The 14,072-nt window shown below is 57.8% G+C and overlaps 6 protein-coding genes across 6 annotated transcripts; 3 read left to right on the forward strand and 3 right to left on the reverse strand.

Annotated features, from left to right (window-relative positions):
* Positions 1–641: 641 nt before the first annotated feature.
* On the forward strand, positions 642–4,330 carry SPSK_08364 (phosphatidylinositol 4-kinase; the record flags this gene model as incomplete). The annotated part of the gene is made up of 5 exons (XM_016734964.1): positions 642–721; positions 783–969; positions 1,038–3,927; positions 4,007–4,211; positions 4,291–4,330. The coding sequence occupies 5 exons, from the start codon at positions 642–644 to the stop codon at positions 4,328–4,330; spliced, it is 3,402 nt and encodes a 1,133-aa protein (XP_016588526.1).
* Positions 4,331–5,125: 795 nt separating this feature from the next.
* SPSK_08442 (uncharacterized protein) lies at positions 5,126–8,217 on the reverse strand (the record flags this gene model as incomplete). The annotated part of the gene is made up of 2 exons (XM_016735039.1): positions 5,126–7,810; positions 7,879–8,217. The coding sequence occupies 2 exons, from the start codon at positions 8,215–8,217 to the stop codon at positions 5,126–5,128; spliced, it is 3,024 nt and encodes a 1,007-aa protein (XP_016588527.1).
* A 627-nt stretch (positions 8,218–8,844) lies between these two features.
* SPSK_09688 (nuclear cap-binding protein subunit 2) lies at positions 8,845–9,693 on the forward strand (the record flags this gene model as incomplete). Its single annotated transcript, XM_016736260.1, has 3 exons — positions 8,845–8,916; positions 8,995–9,092; positions 9,171–9,693. The coding sequence occupies 3 exons, from the start codon at positions 8,845–8,847 to the stop codon at positions 9,691–9,693; spliced, it is 693 nt and encodes a 230-aa protein (XP_016588528.1).
* Positions 9,694–10,124: 431 nt separating this feature from the next.
* SPSK_10016 (mitochondrial 54S ribosomal protein YmL31) lies at positions 10,125–10,528 on the reverse strand (the record flags this gene model as incomplete). Its single annotated transcript, XM_016736579.1, has 2 exons — positions 10,125–10,407; positions 10,473–10,528. 2 exons carry the CDS (start codon positions 10,526–10,528, stop codon positions 10,125–10,127), a joined length of 339 nt encoding a protein of 112 aa, XP_016588529.1.
* Positions 10,529–11,177: 649 nt separating this feature from the next.
* SPSK_09801 (TRAPP subunit TRS20) lies at positions 11,178–11,867 on the forward strand (the record flags this gene model as incomplete). The annotated part of the gene is made up of 1 exon (XM_016736371.1): positions 11,178–11,867. One exon carries the CDS (start codon positions 11,178–11,180, stop codon positions 11,865–11,867), a length of 690 nt encoding a protein of 229 aa, XP_016588530.1.
* A 410-nt stretch (positions 11,868–12,277) lies between these two features.
* On the reverse strand, positions 12,278–12,864 carry SPSK_09880 (histone H4; the record flags this gene model as incomplete). The annotated part of the gene is made up of 3 exons (XM_016736447.1): positions 12,278–12,441; positions 12,504–12,641; positions 12,855–12,864. 3 exons carry the CDS (start codon positions 12,862–12,864, stop codon positions 12,278–12,280), a joined length of 312 nt encoding a protein of 103 aa, XP_016588531.1.
* Positions 12,865–14,072: the final 1,208 nt, after the last annotated feature.

Below are 14,072 nucleotides of genomic sequence, written 5' to 3' on the forward strand. Positions count from 1 at the left end.
GGTCGGCCGTGACCCGCTTGTTCCGCTACTTCCGTGTCCGCGATCCCATCTCAGTGCATTTCTGTGCATTCCACCGCCTGCTGTATTATCCCCCCCCTTTTTTCTCAACCTCAACTTCAATCACCAACGCGCAACACGCTCATAGCCAACACCCCGACTGCCAGCGCAGCTCTTCCGCCCCCCGCTACCCGCCCGACATCTCCGATATCTTTCTTTTCTTTCTGGAGCCTGCATTTCCTCTTTTGGGCGGCTTGTGCTCCTGCCCCGGCTCCAGCAACCACCACATGCCGATCTGTCGCGACGGACGACTTTGAGCTTCAGTCTGCCTCGAATCGATCGCTGGTTCCTCGCCACTCCTTTTGGACCTCGTCAACTTGCCTTCAGATGTCTTTCGATCCTCTTTGAGCTAGCCCTCCTAGTCCGCTTTCTTCTCTCGCGCCGGCCACCTTCAGATGTCTCGTTTCCACCGACGTTCTCCCTCCCATCTCTCGAGTTTCCCGGCGCTCCAGCTGTAGACACACCATCTCGACGAGGTCACCACAGCTCGTCTCGTGTCTGTCTGCTGCCAGCCCTCGCACATCAACCTCAGCCGCCGCCCAACCTCCACCCATAGCTGACACCCCCGAACCCCACTCCGCCCAATGTCGTGGCATCTGCTCCAGCGGTTCCTCGACAGTGACGTCTTTAACTCAGACCCGTTCCTCTCTGTGTCCTACCTCTCGTGAGTGACACTCTGTCCCTCCGCTGGCAGCTCTTCGCACAACTAACCGGCCGATCTATAGCCGCTATGCCGACCACATTGGCATTCACCATGTTCTCTGCAATAAGCTGCGCCAGTTCCCGTACGAGGACATTGAGTTCTTCCTCCCCCAGCTGTGCCACCTTATAATCAGCGTCAACAATGAGTCTATGGCTCTGGAGGAGTTTCTCCTGGACCTTTGCGAAGAATCTGTGACGGCCGCACTTCTCGTCCGTCTCCCCTTAACCTCTCCTTTCCTCATGAATCTATGACATCCGCAGCGTTTCTGACTAGCTAGACCTTTTGGCTCTTCCAAACATACCTCCACGATCTCTCCTCGAACCCCCAGACAGATGCCTTCCAAACTTGTCGACGCGTTTACAACAAGGTCCAACATATCGTTTTCGGCCTTCCAGACACGTCCCGCCAAGAAAAGATCACCGAAAATGTCCTGCCAGTCACCGTCCTTGCCAGCTTTGTCCTGGCCAGCATTGGCCTTCCTATGCTCCCGCAATGGGCAGGGCCCATGGCGATTGCACAGGCACGCAAACCGGCCCCACCGGGAGAGTCCTCGGCGGCCGGCGGCGCTTCTGACACGGAGCAAAACGATCCGCCAAAGAGGCCGACACGGTCTCAAACGGTCACACCCACCTCCACCAAGTCGCGGCGCACAAAGGATATCAACCGGGCTTCCAGCGGGTCCAGCATTGCTACGGCCACAAGGGCATTAGAGACGGTGACCAATATCCCGACACCGAACAGCCCTCCCGAAACAATGCGTTCGCCGCCCAAGGATCAGTCGATCCGGTCACCGAAGCAGCGCCAAAAGCAGACATCCAGTTCGTCGCGACCTGGCTCCTCGTCAAGTCTTCACGCGCCTCCCGCTCGGCCCTCGGAGCCGAACCGCCGGTCGCTACCGCCAAGTGCGCAACACCAACACCTCGAATCGATCTCGCTTGAAGCGCGGCTCAGCTCGTCGTCCCTGCCCCTGCCCGATATGCGGTCGCCGCGTATGGCGACTCGGCCCCCTACGCCCGTATCAGCAGGCCTCAACCCACCAGACAGCATATCGGCGCTCTCTCGTCGGCACTCCCACCACCACGCCAAACCACGAATCGCCAGCGTAGGCGACATGACGTCCGAACAGAAGGCCCGGCTACTGCGACAGAACTACTTCCGATGCGAGACCCAGTTCTTGCGCGCCCTCGAGGACATCTCCAACCGGCTGGTCAGCGTCCCGAAGGCCGCTCGGCTGAGCGCTCTGCGTGCCGAGCTGGCCCTCATCGGCCAAGACTTGCCCGCCGAAGTCGACATTCCGGTCATTTGCCCGCCGTCTCTGGTGAATGGCATCCCTAGTCGCAGCCGACACCACCGCATCGTTCGCTTGAACCCGGCTGAATCCACGGTACTCAACAGTGCCGAGAAGGTGCCGTATTTGCTCATGGTAGAGATTTTGCGCGAAGATTTCACGTTTGATCCAGACTCGGCCGACAACCAGAGATTGCTTGTCAGCCTTGTGGCAGAGCAGGGGTCTCGGAAACGCATATTCGACCTTTCAGACTCGGTTCGGAACCCAAGCACACGAGCTGCAGATGCAGCAGCCGCTGCGGCCGCTGCTGCAGAGGCAGCTGCGTTGCTGGAGCCGCCGATTGACAGTGTGTTTGAGCCGACGTCTGGCGATCTCGGAAACTCGCCTATGCTCAAGCCGTTTGACGACGAGGACGACGGCGCTTTCCCCTCTACAAAACGAAGCGTCTCTGGCTCTATCATGTCGCCGGCCCTCGCTGGCAGCGGATCACATCGCAGCCATCCCCTGAACAATCACTCTTCTTCGTCCTCTCTTGCAAACCGACACGCCAGCGGAGGTGCAGGATCGATATCATCAACAGGTGGTGCGCCGACCTCGTCAAACGCCACCGCACCAACCGCCTTGTCTGACGGAACTCCGCGTAGCTCTGCGGCCTCTACGTCGAGGTCCAGTAGTCCTGGGCCTCTTCTCCGCAAGATGACGCTTCCCATGATTCGGAATCAGCACAGTGCCGACCAGCCCGACTTTTCGGCACTCGCCACGCACATGCGGACGGCTTCGCAGATGCTGGCGCAACTGGACCAAACCAGTGGGAAGAGACCGCGGCAAGAGGTGGCTGCCATTCGTGCCAAGATCATCGCCAGCATGCAGAGCCTCGAAGAGCAGAGCTTTGACATTGACGACAACCATGGCCCGACGTTTGATACCATTGTCGCCAAGACGGGCGTTAATGTCAACAATGCCGTTGTGCCTACGCCGCCGGTCAACGCGCTTGGTCTAGCCAGCGAGGAGGGAGCCCGAGTGAATGTCTCGGACCCGGCCCTCGTTCGCAGCAGCGAGGAGAACGAGGATGCGGCCGCCTCTGCCGGTGCAGACGCTGCCGCGGCCGCGGCTGCTACGTCTGTGAACCCAAACGCTGGTATTGCGCGCATGGAGAACGACTTCAAGACGGGCGGTCTGCAGCGCAAGGGCGACCGGGACGACCCCAGTGCCGCCGTGTTTGGCGAGGCTTGGGACATCAAGCGCGAGCGCATCCGGCGGTCGTCGCCGTACGGCTGGATGAAGAACTGGGACCTGGTCAGCGTGATTGTCAAGACGGGCGCCGATCTGCGGCAGGAGGCGTTTGCCTGCCAGCTGATTGCGGTCTGCGACAAGATCTGGGAGGACGCCGGCGTGTCTGTGTGGGTGAAGCAGATGCGCATCCTGGTGACGGGCGAGTCCTCGGGCCTGATCGAGACGATTACCAATGGCGTGTCGCTGCACTCCATCAAGCGCAGCTTGACGCTCGCCTCGATCGAGTCCGGCCAGAACCCGCGGCGGCGTATCGCGACGCTCAAGGACTACTTTGTCAAGGCCTTTGGCGCGTCCGAGAGCGAGGCGCACCGGGCGGGCGTGGACGCGTTCAAGCGGTCGCTCGCGGCGTACAGCATGATCTCGTACGTGCTGCAGCTCAAGGACCGGCACAACGGCAACGTGCTCGTGGACAACGAGGGCCACATTGTGCACATTGACTTTGGCTTTATGCTGTCGAACTCGCCCGGCTCGGTGGCCTTTGAGGCGGCGCCTTTTAAGCTGACACATGAGTATGTCGAGGTGTTGGGCGGCATTGGGTCGTCTGACTTTGACGACTACAAGCGTCTGTGCAAGCAGGCTTTCCAAGGTGGGTGCCCGGACGATGGTGTTCGATGTTTTTTGTGTGTCTGTGTGGCATATGTATCTCGGGCTAACGTGTCTGACAGCACTCCGCAAGTCTGCCGACAATGTGATTGATCTGGTCAGCATGATGGGCCGCGACTCCAAGATGCCCTGTTTCGTGGCCGGCGTGACGCAGACGACGGCCAACTTGCGGCAACGCTTCCAGCTGCACCTGAGTGCCGAAGACGCCGAGCAGTTTGTCGAGACAGAGCTCATTGCCAAATCGCTCGGCAGCTACTACACGCGCCTGTACGTTACGTTTTTTTTGTCACCCGCCTTTTGATCTTGAAGTTATGCTGGTAGCAGTATGGCTAACCTGTGTTTACAGCTACGACACGTTCCAGTATAGGACCCAGGGGATCTACTAGTAGAGACCTGGGGGCGCATTGGCGGAAATGGCAAAGGGCGACGCCCGGTACCATATCCGTAGGAGGCATCGGCACGGCATCTATGAACCACGGCGTCTTTTTTTTCTTGTTTATATTTTGGTCGTTATTCTCTCACTCTTGTTTTCTGTTTTCTTTTTTTTTTGTTTCTTTTATTATATCTGGCTTGCTCTTCTTTGTCAACAGCAAGGCAACGACGATGAAAAAAAAACACCTAGCACTGGCGCGCTTGTTATACACATCATTTTGGAAAGAAAAAAGGAGGCAAAACCTTGCACATACAGACGATAAACCAGGCAGAAATGGCACTGGCCTATGAGCCCTTTTAACTACACGTTTTGGGATGCTGTTTAATATGCGAATTTCCAATTATGTGACCAGGCCAACTACCACGTCGTCAGCATTTACTTACCAGTGCGGTATTGTTGTTCCAGCACAAACTTGCTATTTTCACAAAGGAGCAAGACAAGCGCGTGGGTACGCTGTATATATACATGCTTGACAATCACTTGGTGAGCACGGCATTTTCTATGTTAGGCATATGGTCTTTTCCATAGTGATTGATTAGCATGCATTGTTTATTGACAAAAAGAGATATTTTACTCGTACAGAAAAGTAAATGGCTCGTAACAAATACACCACACATGCTCCAATGACACATGCTCCAATGTCCTTCCCTATCATGCCCTGTCTTTCCGTCTTTCCAGCTTTCTTGCAAAACCTTTTGTCAAAATCACAACCACCCTCCCTAGTGATTCGTTCTTTCATCCGGCGTGCCTACGACGTCACGCCCAGCCGCTCAAGACGCTCCGTGACCGCCTCCACCATGGCCGTCTCGCGCTCGAGCAGTTTCGTGACCTGGGCCATCTTGGCTTTGCGCACGTCCGCCGGCACCTGGAGTGCATGGCTGAGGCGAGACGAAGCGGCCGTGCCAGATTTGCCCTCGGCACCGGCCGTGCTGCCTGTCACAGAGGCCGGCGGCGAGGGTGTGCTGGTGCGGCTATTCACGGACACCAGCGAGGCCACGGATGACTTGATGTCGTCCGTGGATGTGTTGCCGCCGCCGCCGCCGCCGCTCTTCTGCAGAATGCCGTCGGCCTGCTTGGACAGGTCATCCCACAGGCCGCGAATCTGCACGACGCGGAGGCCAATGTCGCTGGCCGCCTTGGACGGCGAGGCTGGGCCAAGCAGGTTTGTGTTTGTGGTGGCGCTGCTGTCGGCTTCGGACGGGATCGCCCCCGCCTCCGCCTTTTGCAGGCTGGTATCGAGCGCCTGGACCTCTTGGGACCACACACGCTCCTTGTCGCTGAGCGGCCGGGCCGAGGCACGGCCAAACGTCCGCCGCAGCCGCTCCATGCGCTCCGTCAACGCCTTGTGCCGGTCCTGGGCCTGCTGCAGACGCTGCCGCAGGCGGACATCGTCGGTCAGGCCGCCGTCCTGGTCGTTGTCGGCGCCCTGGTCTTCGCCGGCAATCATGTCAATGCGGCGCTTCAGGGTGTAGGTCGACTCGACCTGTTCGCGGAGGTGGATCGGCAGGTCCTCGAGTTTGGTGAACATTTGCGCCGCTGCGTGGTTCAGCCGGCCCGTCTCCTTGCCCACGAGCTTGTGCGCGTTGGTGAAGATGGCCAGCGTCGCCGGCGACAGACGCACCTCCTGGTGCTGCAGCATCTGGTAGCGGCTGGAAAACAGCATGTTCTTGGCCTGCGACAGCTCCGACTTGGCGAGCAGCTCGGGCGGCGTCTCAAACGCCGGCCGGGCCTTCCAGAAATCGAGAGCGAGCACCGCCTTGTCTTCGGCCTCTTCGGCGGTGGATCGTGCCGCTGTCGTCTGGAAAGTAGTAGCGTTGCTGGTGTTGATGTTCTGGCTGCTGCTTCCGAATCCGGGGGCCGCGCCGCCAAAGCCGCCATCCTCACCTTCCGGGGATTCGAAGCAGATGGCCACTGGTGCATGCTCTGTCGCAGAGAGCAGAAAGTAGCCAAGATCAGGGTCCAGCAGGGATGTGCACGTCGCCAGGGCCTCGTCGCGGTTGTGCGTGTACACGCGCTGCCGCTGCGTGTTCTCTCCCGTGACGAGCTGCCGCACCCGGAAATCAGCCCCCGTGTCCGTGCTCTCCTGCAGCTCCTGCTCCAGGCGGAACACCCACGACGACAGGGAGATGTTGGTGATGCCGCCGGGGTGGGTGATGTAGAACGAATAGCGTGACGTGACATCGGGACTGAATGTGCACCAGCCGCCGGGGCGCTGCTCCGACCCCCGCACGACGTCGACAACCTGGAATGTCAGCAGAGGACGTGCAGACGAGGGTGCCGTATCCAGGGACGCTGTACTCGATGACCGGCCGTTCAGGATGCTGCCGCTCAGGCTGCTCTTGTGGGCGTGGTGACCGCGGTGTGGTAGCCACTGCGCCTCGACGCCCACGAGGTCGAGACAGATGTGCAGTTTGCCGGTTGTCGAAATCAAGCAGATGACCGGCAGAGACAGGCCCTCTTGGTCTTCTCTGTCAATCAGATCTTCGTACTGCAACTCGTCGCCTTCGTCGTCGTCGCCCGTCAGGAACTCGGTGTCGATCCTTTCACCGATGACAAAAATGTCGCAGAGCTCGCCGATCAGGCTCTCGCCCTCGTCGTCCGACTCGTCGTCCAGATCGACTTCCAGCGGGCCCTGCAACCGGGGAACAATGCTCGGGTTGGAAGGCCGTGTGTAAATTTCAGTGGGTGGCTCGTGGCCGGACTGCGCGGCCGAGTCGACAATTGTGGGCTCTTGGTTGTCGATCTGGGTCATCCAGTCCAGTTGCTGGCGGGCGAGTTGTCTGGCGCGAGGGGTGGTGTTCGGGTCGTCCTCGACAGCGGCCAGGTTCGAGACGATGGCGACAGAGAGGGAAGGGATCAAGGCCGTGGGCGGCGCAAAGCGCTTGGGCAACAGGGGACACAGCGCGTACACGTCACCGCCCAGCATGGCCAAGTAGAGCGTCATGGACGACCAGCCACCCGAGCTTCGGGGCCCAAAGCAGGCCGCTGCCACCTCCATGTCGAAAAAGTCGGGCGAGTAGCCGGTGTTGGTGTTGGCTGACGCGCCAAAGTCTTGGTCAAGCCACGTGCCATCGGCAAGCTTCTTCACATCGATCGACAGGGACGGCGCATCAAAAGACCACCGGTCGACAGGCGAGATCTCCCAGAGGCGGACAACGGCGTCTCGCGTGATGGTGACGATGGCGGAGCCATTGACTCCCAGCGGATGCCACAGGGCCGAAACGACGGGCTGGCGCGTCGTGACGTGGGTGGTCGGACCCAGAGTGAAGTAGCGCGTCTTGAGCGGGACGTCGGGGTCTTGGGCAGCCACGAGGTGGGACGGATCGGGCAGAACACAGATGTGGACGGTGTGCGTGGTGAGGATGGCCATGTAGTTGGCCTGCGGAGAGATGACGAGCTGCCGGATGTCGCTGGCGACGGGCGGTTTGAGTGTCTGCTTGCGTGTTAGTAGAGACATGGACTACGCACCACACCCTATCAGCAAAGGACAAGGAGGCTTACCCGGTAGGCTGGTGTCGAGGGAGCCGTGTTGCTCGTGCTCTTGGTGAAGCCGTCTTGTGTGGTTTCCCACGCGTCCTTCATCGTGACGAGATCTGCCCACCGGATTTCCCGTCCATTGGCAACAAACACCTCCGTACCCCGCCGGGCAATCGTCCGTTTGGGGCCCGGGATGTATGCCTGCTTCTTGGGGCTACCGTAGGCGGAGGCTGGGTGTGGGCTGGCTGTGGATGCGGCCAGGGATGATTTGCGTGCATTTGCTGCCGAGGATGCGAACAGGCCGCGGCCGTCGGTTGAGTCCGTGGACAGCCATGCCGGCGTGAACGAACGAATTTTCGGCATTTTTCGAGGATCTTGTAGACGGGGACGAGGGTCGCGAGAGAAGGAAAAGGCACGTTTCAGGAGCAGACGACAAATGTGCAGAGGCAGAAGTCGGAAACGAAGCAGAAGACGCTCCTTTGTGGTGTAGCTTGGATCGAGAAGCCTGGACTTGTGGCAGCGCAATCAATCTTCTAGGCGAATTGCTGGCCGCCTATCTCGCCAAAGGATGCCGGCTGTGTGCAACGAGGATTGTTGTGGCAGTCGTGGCCAGGGAGTAGGGAGTTTGCTTAGACGAGGCTCATCTTGATGATGGTGATTTTTTGTGTCTACCTGCCAACCACTTTTTGGGACCTGACTTTTTGGGGGCGCGTCGCTGCAGCAAATGGCAAGCGCGGCGGTCGCTTCTTCGCGGCTTGCATGGCAAGAGCGACTCAGGTGCTGTGGCTCAAGCTTTACCAGCCACAAATTGTCCCAATGGGCCCATTTGCCCAAGAAAGGCAGGCACCCCACTGTTCATTGGGACCGGACCTGCAGCCGCTAAATGTGACCTGTGCTGTCTGGGGCCTTGCCGCTACGACTTTCTTTCTGTCTGCGCTTCTCTGCTCGACGACTGGGCTTTTGCGACGAGCCCTCCAGCACAACACAACCATGGCTCCCGTACAGGAACAACAGAGCACGGTCGACCGTCTGGATCGGCCGAGCGCCTACTTCGATGCGAAGGTGGGTGTGCCTATGTGAACGTGCCGTCTTCCATGGTGATCTTTTGTCTTTTTGCTGACGTTCGCTCCCTTTGGCCAGAGACGGCGGAACAACCATCGCCACCGCGACGACATTGAGGCCGAGGCCCCTGCGGAAGACCCCCTCGCCAATGCGACGACGCTCTACGTGGGCAACTTGTAGGTTGCCACAGTTGCGCTGCGCGCTCTCCACGACGGATGAGAACTGTGAAGTTGACGAATAATCCTTTCCTCCAGGTCATTCTATACAACCGAAGAACAAGTCTACGAGCTGTTTTCCAAGTGCGGCGAGATCAAGCGTTTGATCATGGGCCTCGACCGGTTCAACAAGACCCCCTGCGGCTTCTGCTTCGTTGAGTACTACACGCACCAGGACGCCCTCGACTGCATGAAGTACATTGGCGGCACGAAGCTGGACGAGCGCATCATCCGCACAGATTTGGACCCGGGCTTCCAGGAGGGCCGGCAGTACGGCCGCGGCAAGTCGGGTGGCCAGGTGCGCGACGAGTACCGCGACGACTTTGACGAGGGCCGCGGCGGCCTGGGCCGGGCGCTGCAGATGGAGCGAGACGCGGCACAGGAGCGCGAACGAGAGCGCGAGCGCGAGCGGCGTGCCAACCGCGACCGTGAGCGGGAGGGCGACCGTGACCGCGACCGGTATGACCGGGGCGGGCGCAGCAACCGGGGCCATGACCGCGATTACCGCAACGGGGCCGGTCGCGACGCAGCGGTGGAGGGCGACTTTGATGACTTCCGGTGAGCCCCTCCAAAGAGGATGGGGTGCAGATGGTCTGCACGTCAAGGGTTAAAACTACGGGTTCTTGGGAGTTTAATGTATTCAATTCTTTCCAATGTGTCGTGCCTGCAGTGCACACCGACGCGCAAAATGAGGATCATTGGTTGGTCAGGTTCATTGTTTTTTTTGTAAGCATCCTTTTTGCAATTGCGATTTTCGTATTAAAGCGGAACGCCCAAAACGTTGAGTTCGTTTTCATTTCTATATACACATGATGATTGGTGGGATATCGTACAAGCCAGACCATACGCTGGCGGTAAGTAAAAAGGAGAATACACGAGGGCCAAGGTCTCCGTTGTCGTCGTCGTAGTCGTCGTTTCGCAACGTCGTTCTTAGTAACCCGGCGGGTTAATTCTCTGGGACACTCTTGTCCACTTCGGTAGTCCTAACAACAGTTAGTCAATGGGCCCATCGTCCTCTCCCTCGTCTGTCAAGAGCCCGAACGTACTGTGAATGCCCTTCCGATACCGTTTCGCCTTGCGGTCAAAGATTGTGTACTTGTCGCGTGCCTGCATCTCCTCCTCCTTGGGCATCTCCTCCTTCCAGCGCTCCAGCGCGTTCAGCGTCTGGCCCTGCTTCGCGAGCGCCGTGTCGAGTGTGCCGATGACCGTGTCGACGGCCTGCAGCCGCTTGCGTTGGCGGTACTTTTGGAACCGGGACAGCCGCCATGGGATTTTCCTGTAGAGAGAGGACAGTTAGATGAGAGTCGGCAGGGCGGGCAGCTTGGATGTTGCTCTTCGTACCATAGAAGGCCGCCGCTGAGCGGGTTCGTCGCGCGAAAGGGGCCGAGACCAAACATCGTGAGGGCGCGGGAGTTGTGTGGTTTGGCCGAGTAAGGTGACGTGGACTTCGAGAGACGAGAGGTTTGGCGGTCGATTTTTTTCGAGGCTGTCGACAGGTTGACATGGTGGAGTCGTAAGGCTATTGGCCAATCACACCAAGCCATTGAGTTGAACAGCAGCAGCCGCGTCAGTATCGCTCTGGACAGCACCTCTCCACGGCAGCACGTAGAGATACACGACGTTGTCGTTCGACGATCAATTTGCATTTAAAGAATTGTAGATGATACTCCCTAAACGAGATTTCTTGTTCAACACAACTACTGTAATTGGATTGTGTTGAAGATTGAACGAAAGTCGCCGACCACGACAGCACGTGACTTGAACCCCAAGGCGCCAAAATAGATACAGCTTCATGCTGCTGCAGCTACTGTGTTACAGAGGCATCTTCAGCCAACGGGCACAACGCACAGCGTGCCTCGAAGTGACGACGATACAAGCTGAAGACAGAGGCACGACCACGACAGACGAACGACAGCAGCCAGCAAACCGACGGGAGTATACGCACGCGACATACACGACGGGAAATCCAGTCTTACCCCAGTTTCCACGTCTCTCCCCTTGCAGTCGGCCGTTAGAGTGGACCGCTTCAAAACCGCCCAGACCGCCATGTCCTACTACTTTGCCATTGTCGGCACGCAGGACAACCCGCTGTTTGAGTACGAGTTTGGCACGTCGAAGCAGGGCGGTGATGGCCAGGCGCACTTTGCCGAGCAGGCGCGCCACCTGAACCAGTTTGTCGTCCACAGCAGCCTCGACGTTGTCGAGGAGGTGCAATGGGGCGGCAACGGCCAAATGTGCGTGCCCCCCTCCCACCCCTACCTACTTACACCCTGCCGTCATCCAGTTGTCACGCGTCTCTCCCCTGACACTCGTTCCAGGTACCTCAAGTGCGTAGACAAGTTCTTCCACAACTACGTGTCGTGCTTCATCACGGGCTCCAACGCCAAGTTCCTGCTGCTGCACCAGCCGACGACGGCGTCCAATGCGTTTGCCTACGGCTCCGGGGCGGGCGGCATGGGCGCGGCAGGCGGGCCCCTGATGGGCGCCAGCGGACTCCTGGGCGCAGGCAACAATGCATCGTCTGCGGTGACGGCGGCTGCCTCGTCCCGCGCGTCGACATCCATCGGGGCGAACCCCACGAGCGCTGCCACCGAGGAGGCCATCAAGAACTTCTTCAACGAGGTGTACGAGAACTGGGTTAAGACGACCATGAGTCCCTTTTACAAGGCCAACATGGAGATACGGAGTCCGGTGTTCCGCACGCGGGTGGCCGCTGCTGGCAAGAAGTACTTATAGGACGGTTCAGGCGGCAAAATGGGGCACAGGGATGGAAGGTAGCAGTCTCGCTCCTAGACAGCTTGATGGGGTTAACAAGTATTATGATAGACACTCACAATTGATACCAGTTCCAACTAGACGCGGTCGTTGTTTACTTTTACAGCGCAATAACAGTCATGAGCACAGTGCAAGAACAGAATGCGAGAAAATATGTACCATGTTATGATTGGTGTCATCGTGCAGAGCGACAGCGTCGTCACGCGTCATATCTAGCACTAAAATCCGTTGCAAAACGCCCTCCCCAAAGTAACGCCCAGTACACAAGGTCGCACAGATCCTGAACCCTTGGTACCCCATTCGTAAAATCAAAACAGACACTCGAGGCACAAAGCCCCCCATTTCGTCCACCAGTTGGGTATCGAAGTTGTTTAACCGCCGAAACCGTACAGGGTACGGCCCTGGCGCTTCAGAGCGTAGACGACATCGAGCGACGTGACAGTCTTGCGCTTGGCGTGCTCAGTGTAGGTGACGGCGTCACGGATCACACCCTCCAGGAAGGACTTGAGAACACCGCGGGTCTCCTCGTAGATCACTGTGATGATTGTTAGTATTGGGATAATGCTGGTCTTGTGTTGTTAGGACAGGAAAACATACTGCCAGAGATACGCTTGACACCGCCACGACGCGCCAGACGGCGGATGGCAGGCTTGGTGATGCCCTGAATGTTGTCGCGAAGAATCTTCCGGTGGCGCTTGGCACCACCCTTGCCGAGGCCCTTGCCGCCCTTGCCGCCTAGAGAAAAGTAATGTTAACATCAAGTTGACAAGGCATTCATCATTCCCAGACGATGTCGATGTCAAGTAAACTTGACAAAGGCTTCAAGTCACATCGCGATGTTGACCCCAAGGCTGAGACCCATCACAGTGGATAGATCATATAGCCTTGTGCCCAATCGGTGATGCCTCAAGTGACAGGTGTCGATGCTTGGAAGAAATAGTAACTTACGTCCAGTCATTTTGATAAAAAGGTAAAGTGGTTGAAGAAAATAAAAGTAAACAGTTGTCGATGCGAAAAGACGCGTGGCGATGATGGATGATGAAATGCCGGATGTGATGATGGAGAAGAAAAGAGAAGAAAGGAAGAGGGGAAGGGGGAAGAGAGGGCGAATTTAAAAGGAAACGGGAAGAAGGGTGGGAGGGACGGATCTAAAAGGAAAGCGCGAGGGCCAGGGGGGAATCGCCAGAAACGGGAACAGAGGGGCGAAAACATGCAAATCCAGAGGGCCAAAACACGGCGTGTCAGACGGCTGGCTGATGCGAGCTGATCTGGGGGGATTCCACCGGGCAAGACGAGACCAGAAACAAAGAAAGACCACGGGGCTTGACGACTACGGCGGGGTGCACGGCTGCGCGACTAGGATGCTTTTTTCCCCTACAAAATACGACTTGTTTTGCGAGTGGATTGCAGCATTACAGAGAGATATTATGGCCGTTGCGGCTGCTAGACCTCTCTGGGCGATCGCTCCTTCTGCAAATTCGTTATTCTTTTTCTGTTGCGAGTGTTATTTTTTCATTCGTCACGTATTTTCCCCTGCTTGCACGGTCTGGTGGAGTCCTCTTGCCGTCTGTTGGGTTGCTGATTGTGGAAAGAGTGGGATCGCAAAACAACAAGACACTGGCACGGGTGGACTGCCGCTGAACCGCCCAGTCGCGCTTGGCCCGAGCGGGGCTCGTTGTACCCGTTCCTTGCTGCATGAGGCACTTCCCATCTGGATGCGGCCCCACAAATAAGCACAGCTGGGAGAGCTGTTGCCCATTTTCCATCGGACCAATCAGAAAAATCGGCACACAGGATCCACTGGCATTGCTGATCAAAGCAGCGCAATTTATGATTGGCTGATCAGACTTCAATGTCAACATCAGATCAAATCAGTCCAACAAACAGTCCAGCAAACCCGGATCGGGCGACGACACGTGTACCTGCCTTTGCGACGCGTCGATGCAATGGAAGGCACGAAAATGTAAACAATAGACCCACCGTCGAGAAGCCATCACGAAGCCCAAACCGGGTCTCAAACGACCCGCAACGTACTGTGTAGTGGACGACGGCACCTTGCTGTGTTGACGCAACTTCATGTCTATTACCGTGTCGACGTATCGATCTATCGTACAATACCGAAATAGCAATGCTTGCGCGGCCCACGACGAAAGAGACCCGGGAAGC

This window comes from Sporothrix schenckii (genome assembly GCF_000961545.1).
Source record: "Sporothrix schenckii 1099-18 chromosome Unknown Cont44, whole genome shotgun sequence".
Taxonomy (NCBI): domain Eukaryota; kingdom Fungi; phylum Ascomycota; class Sordariomycetes; order Ophiostomatales; family Ophiostomataceae; genus Sporothrix; species Sporothrix schenckii.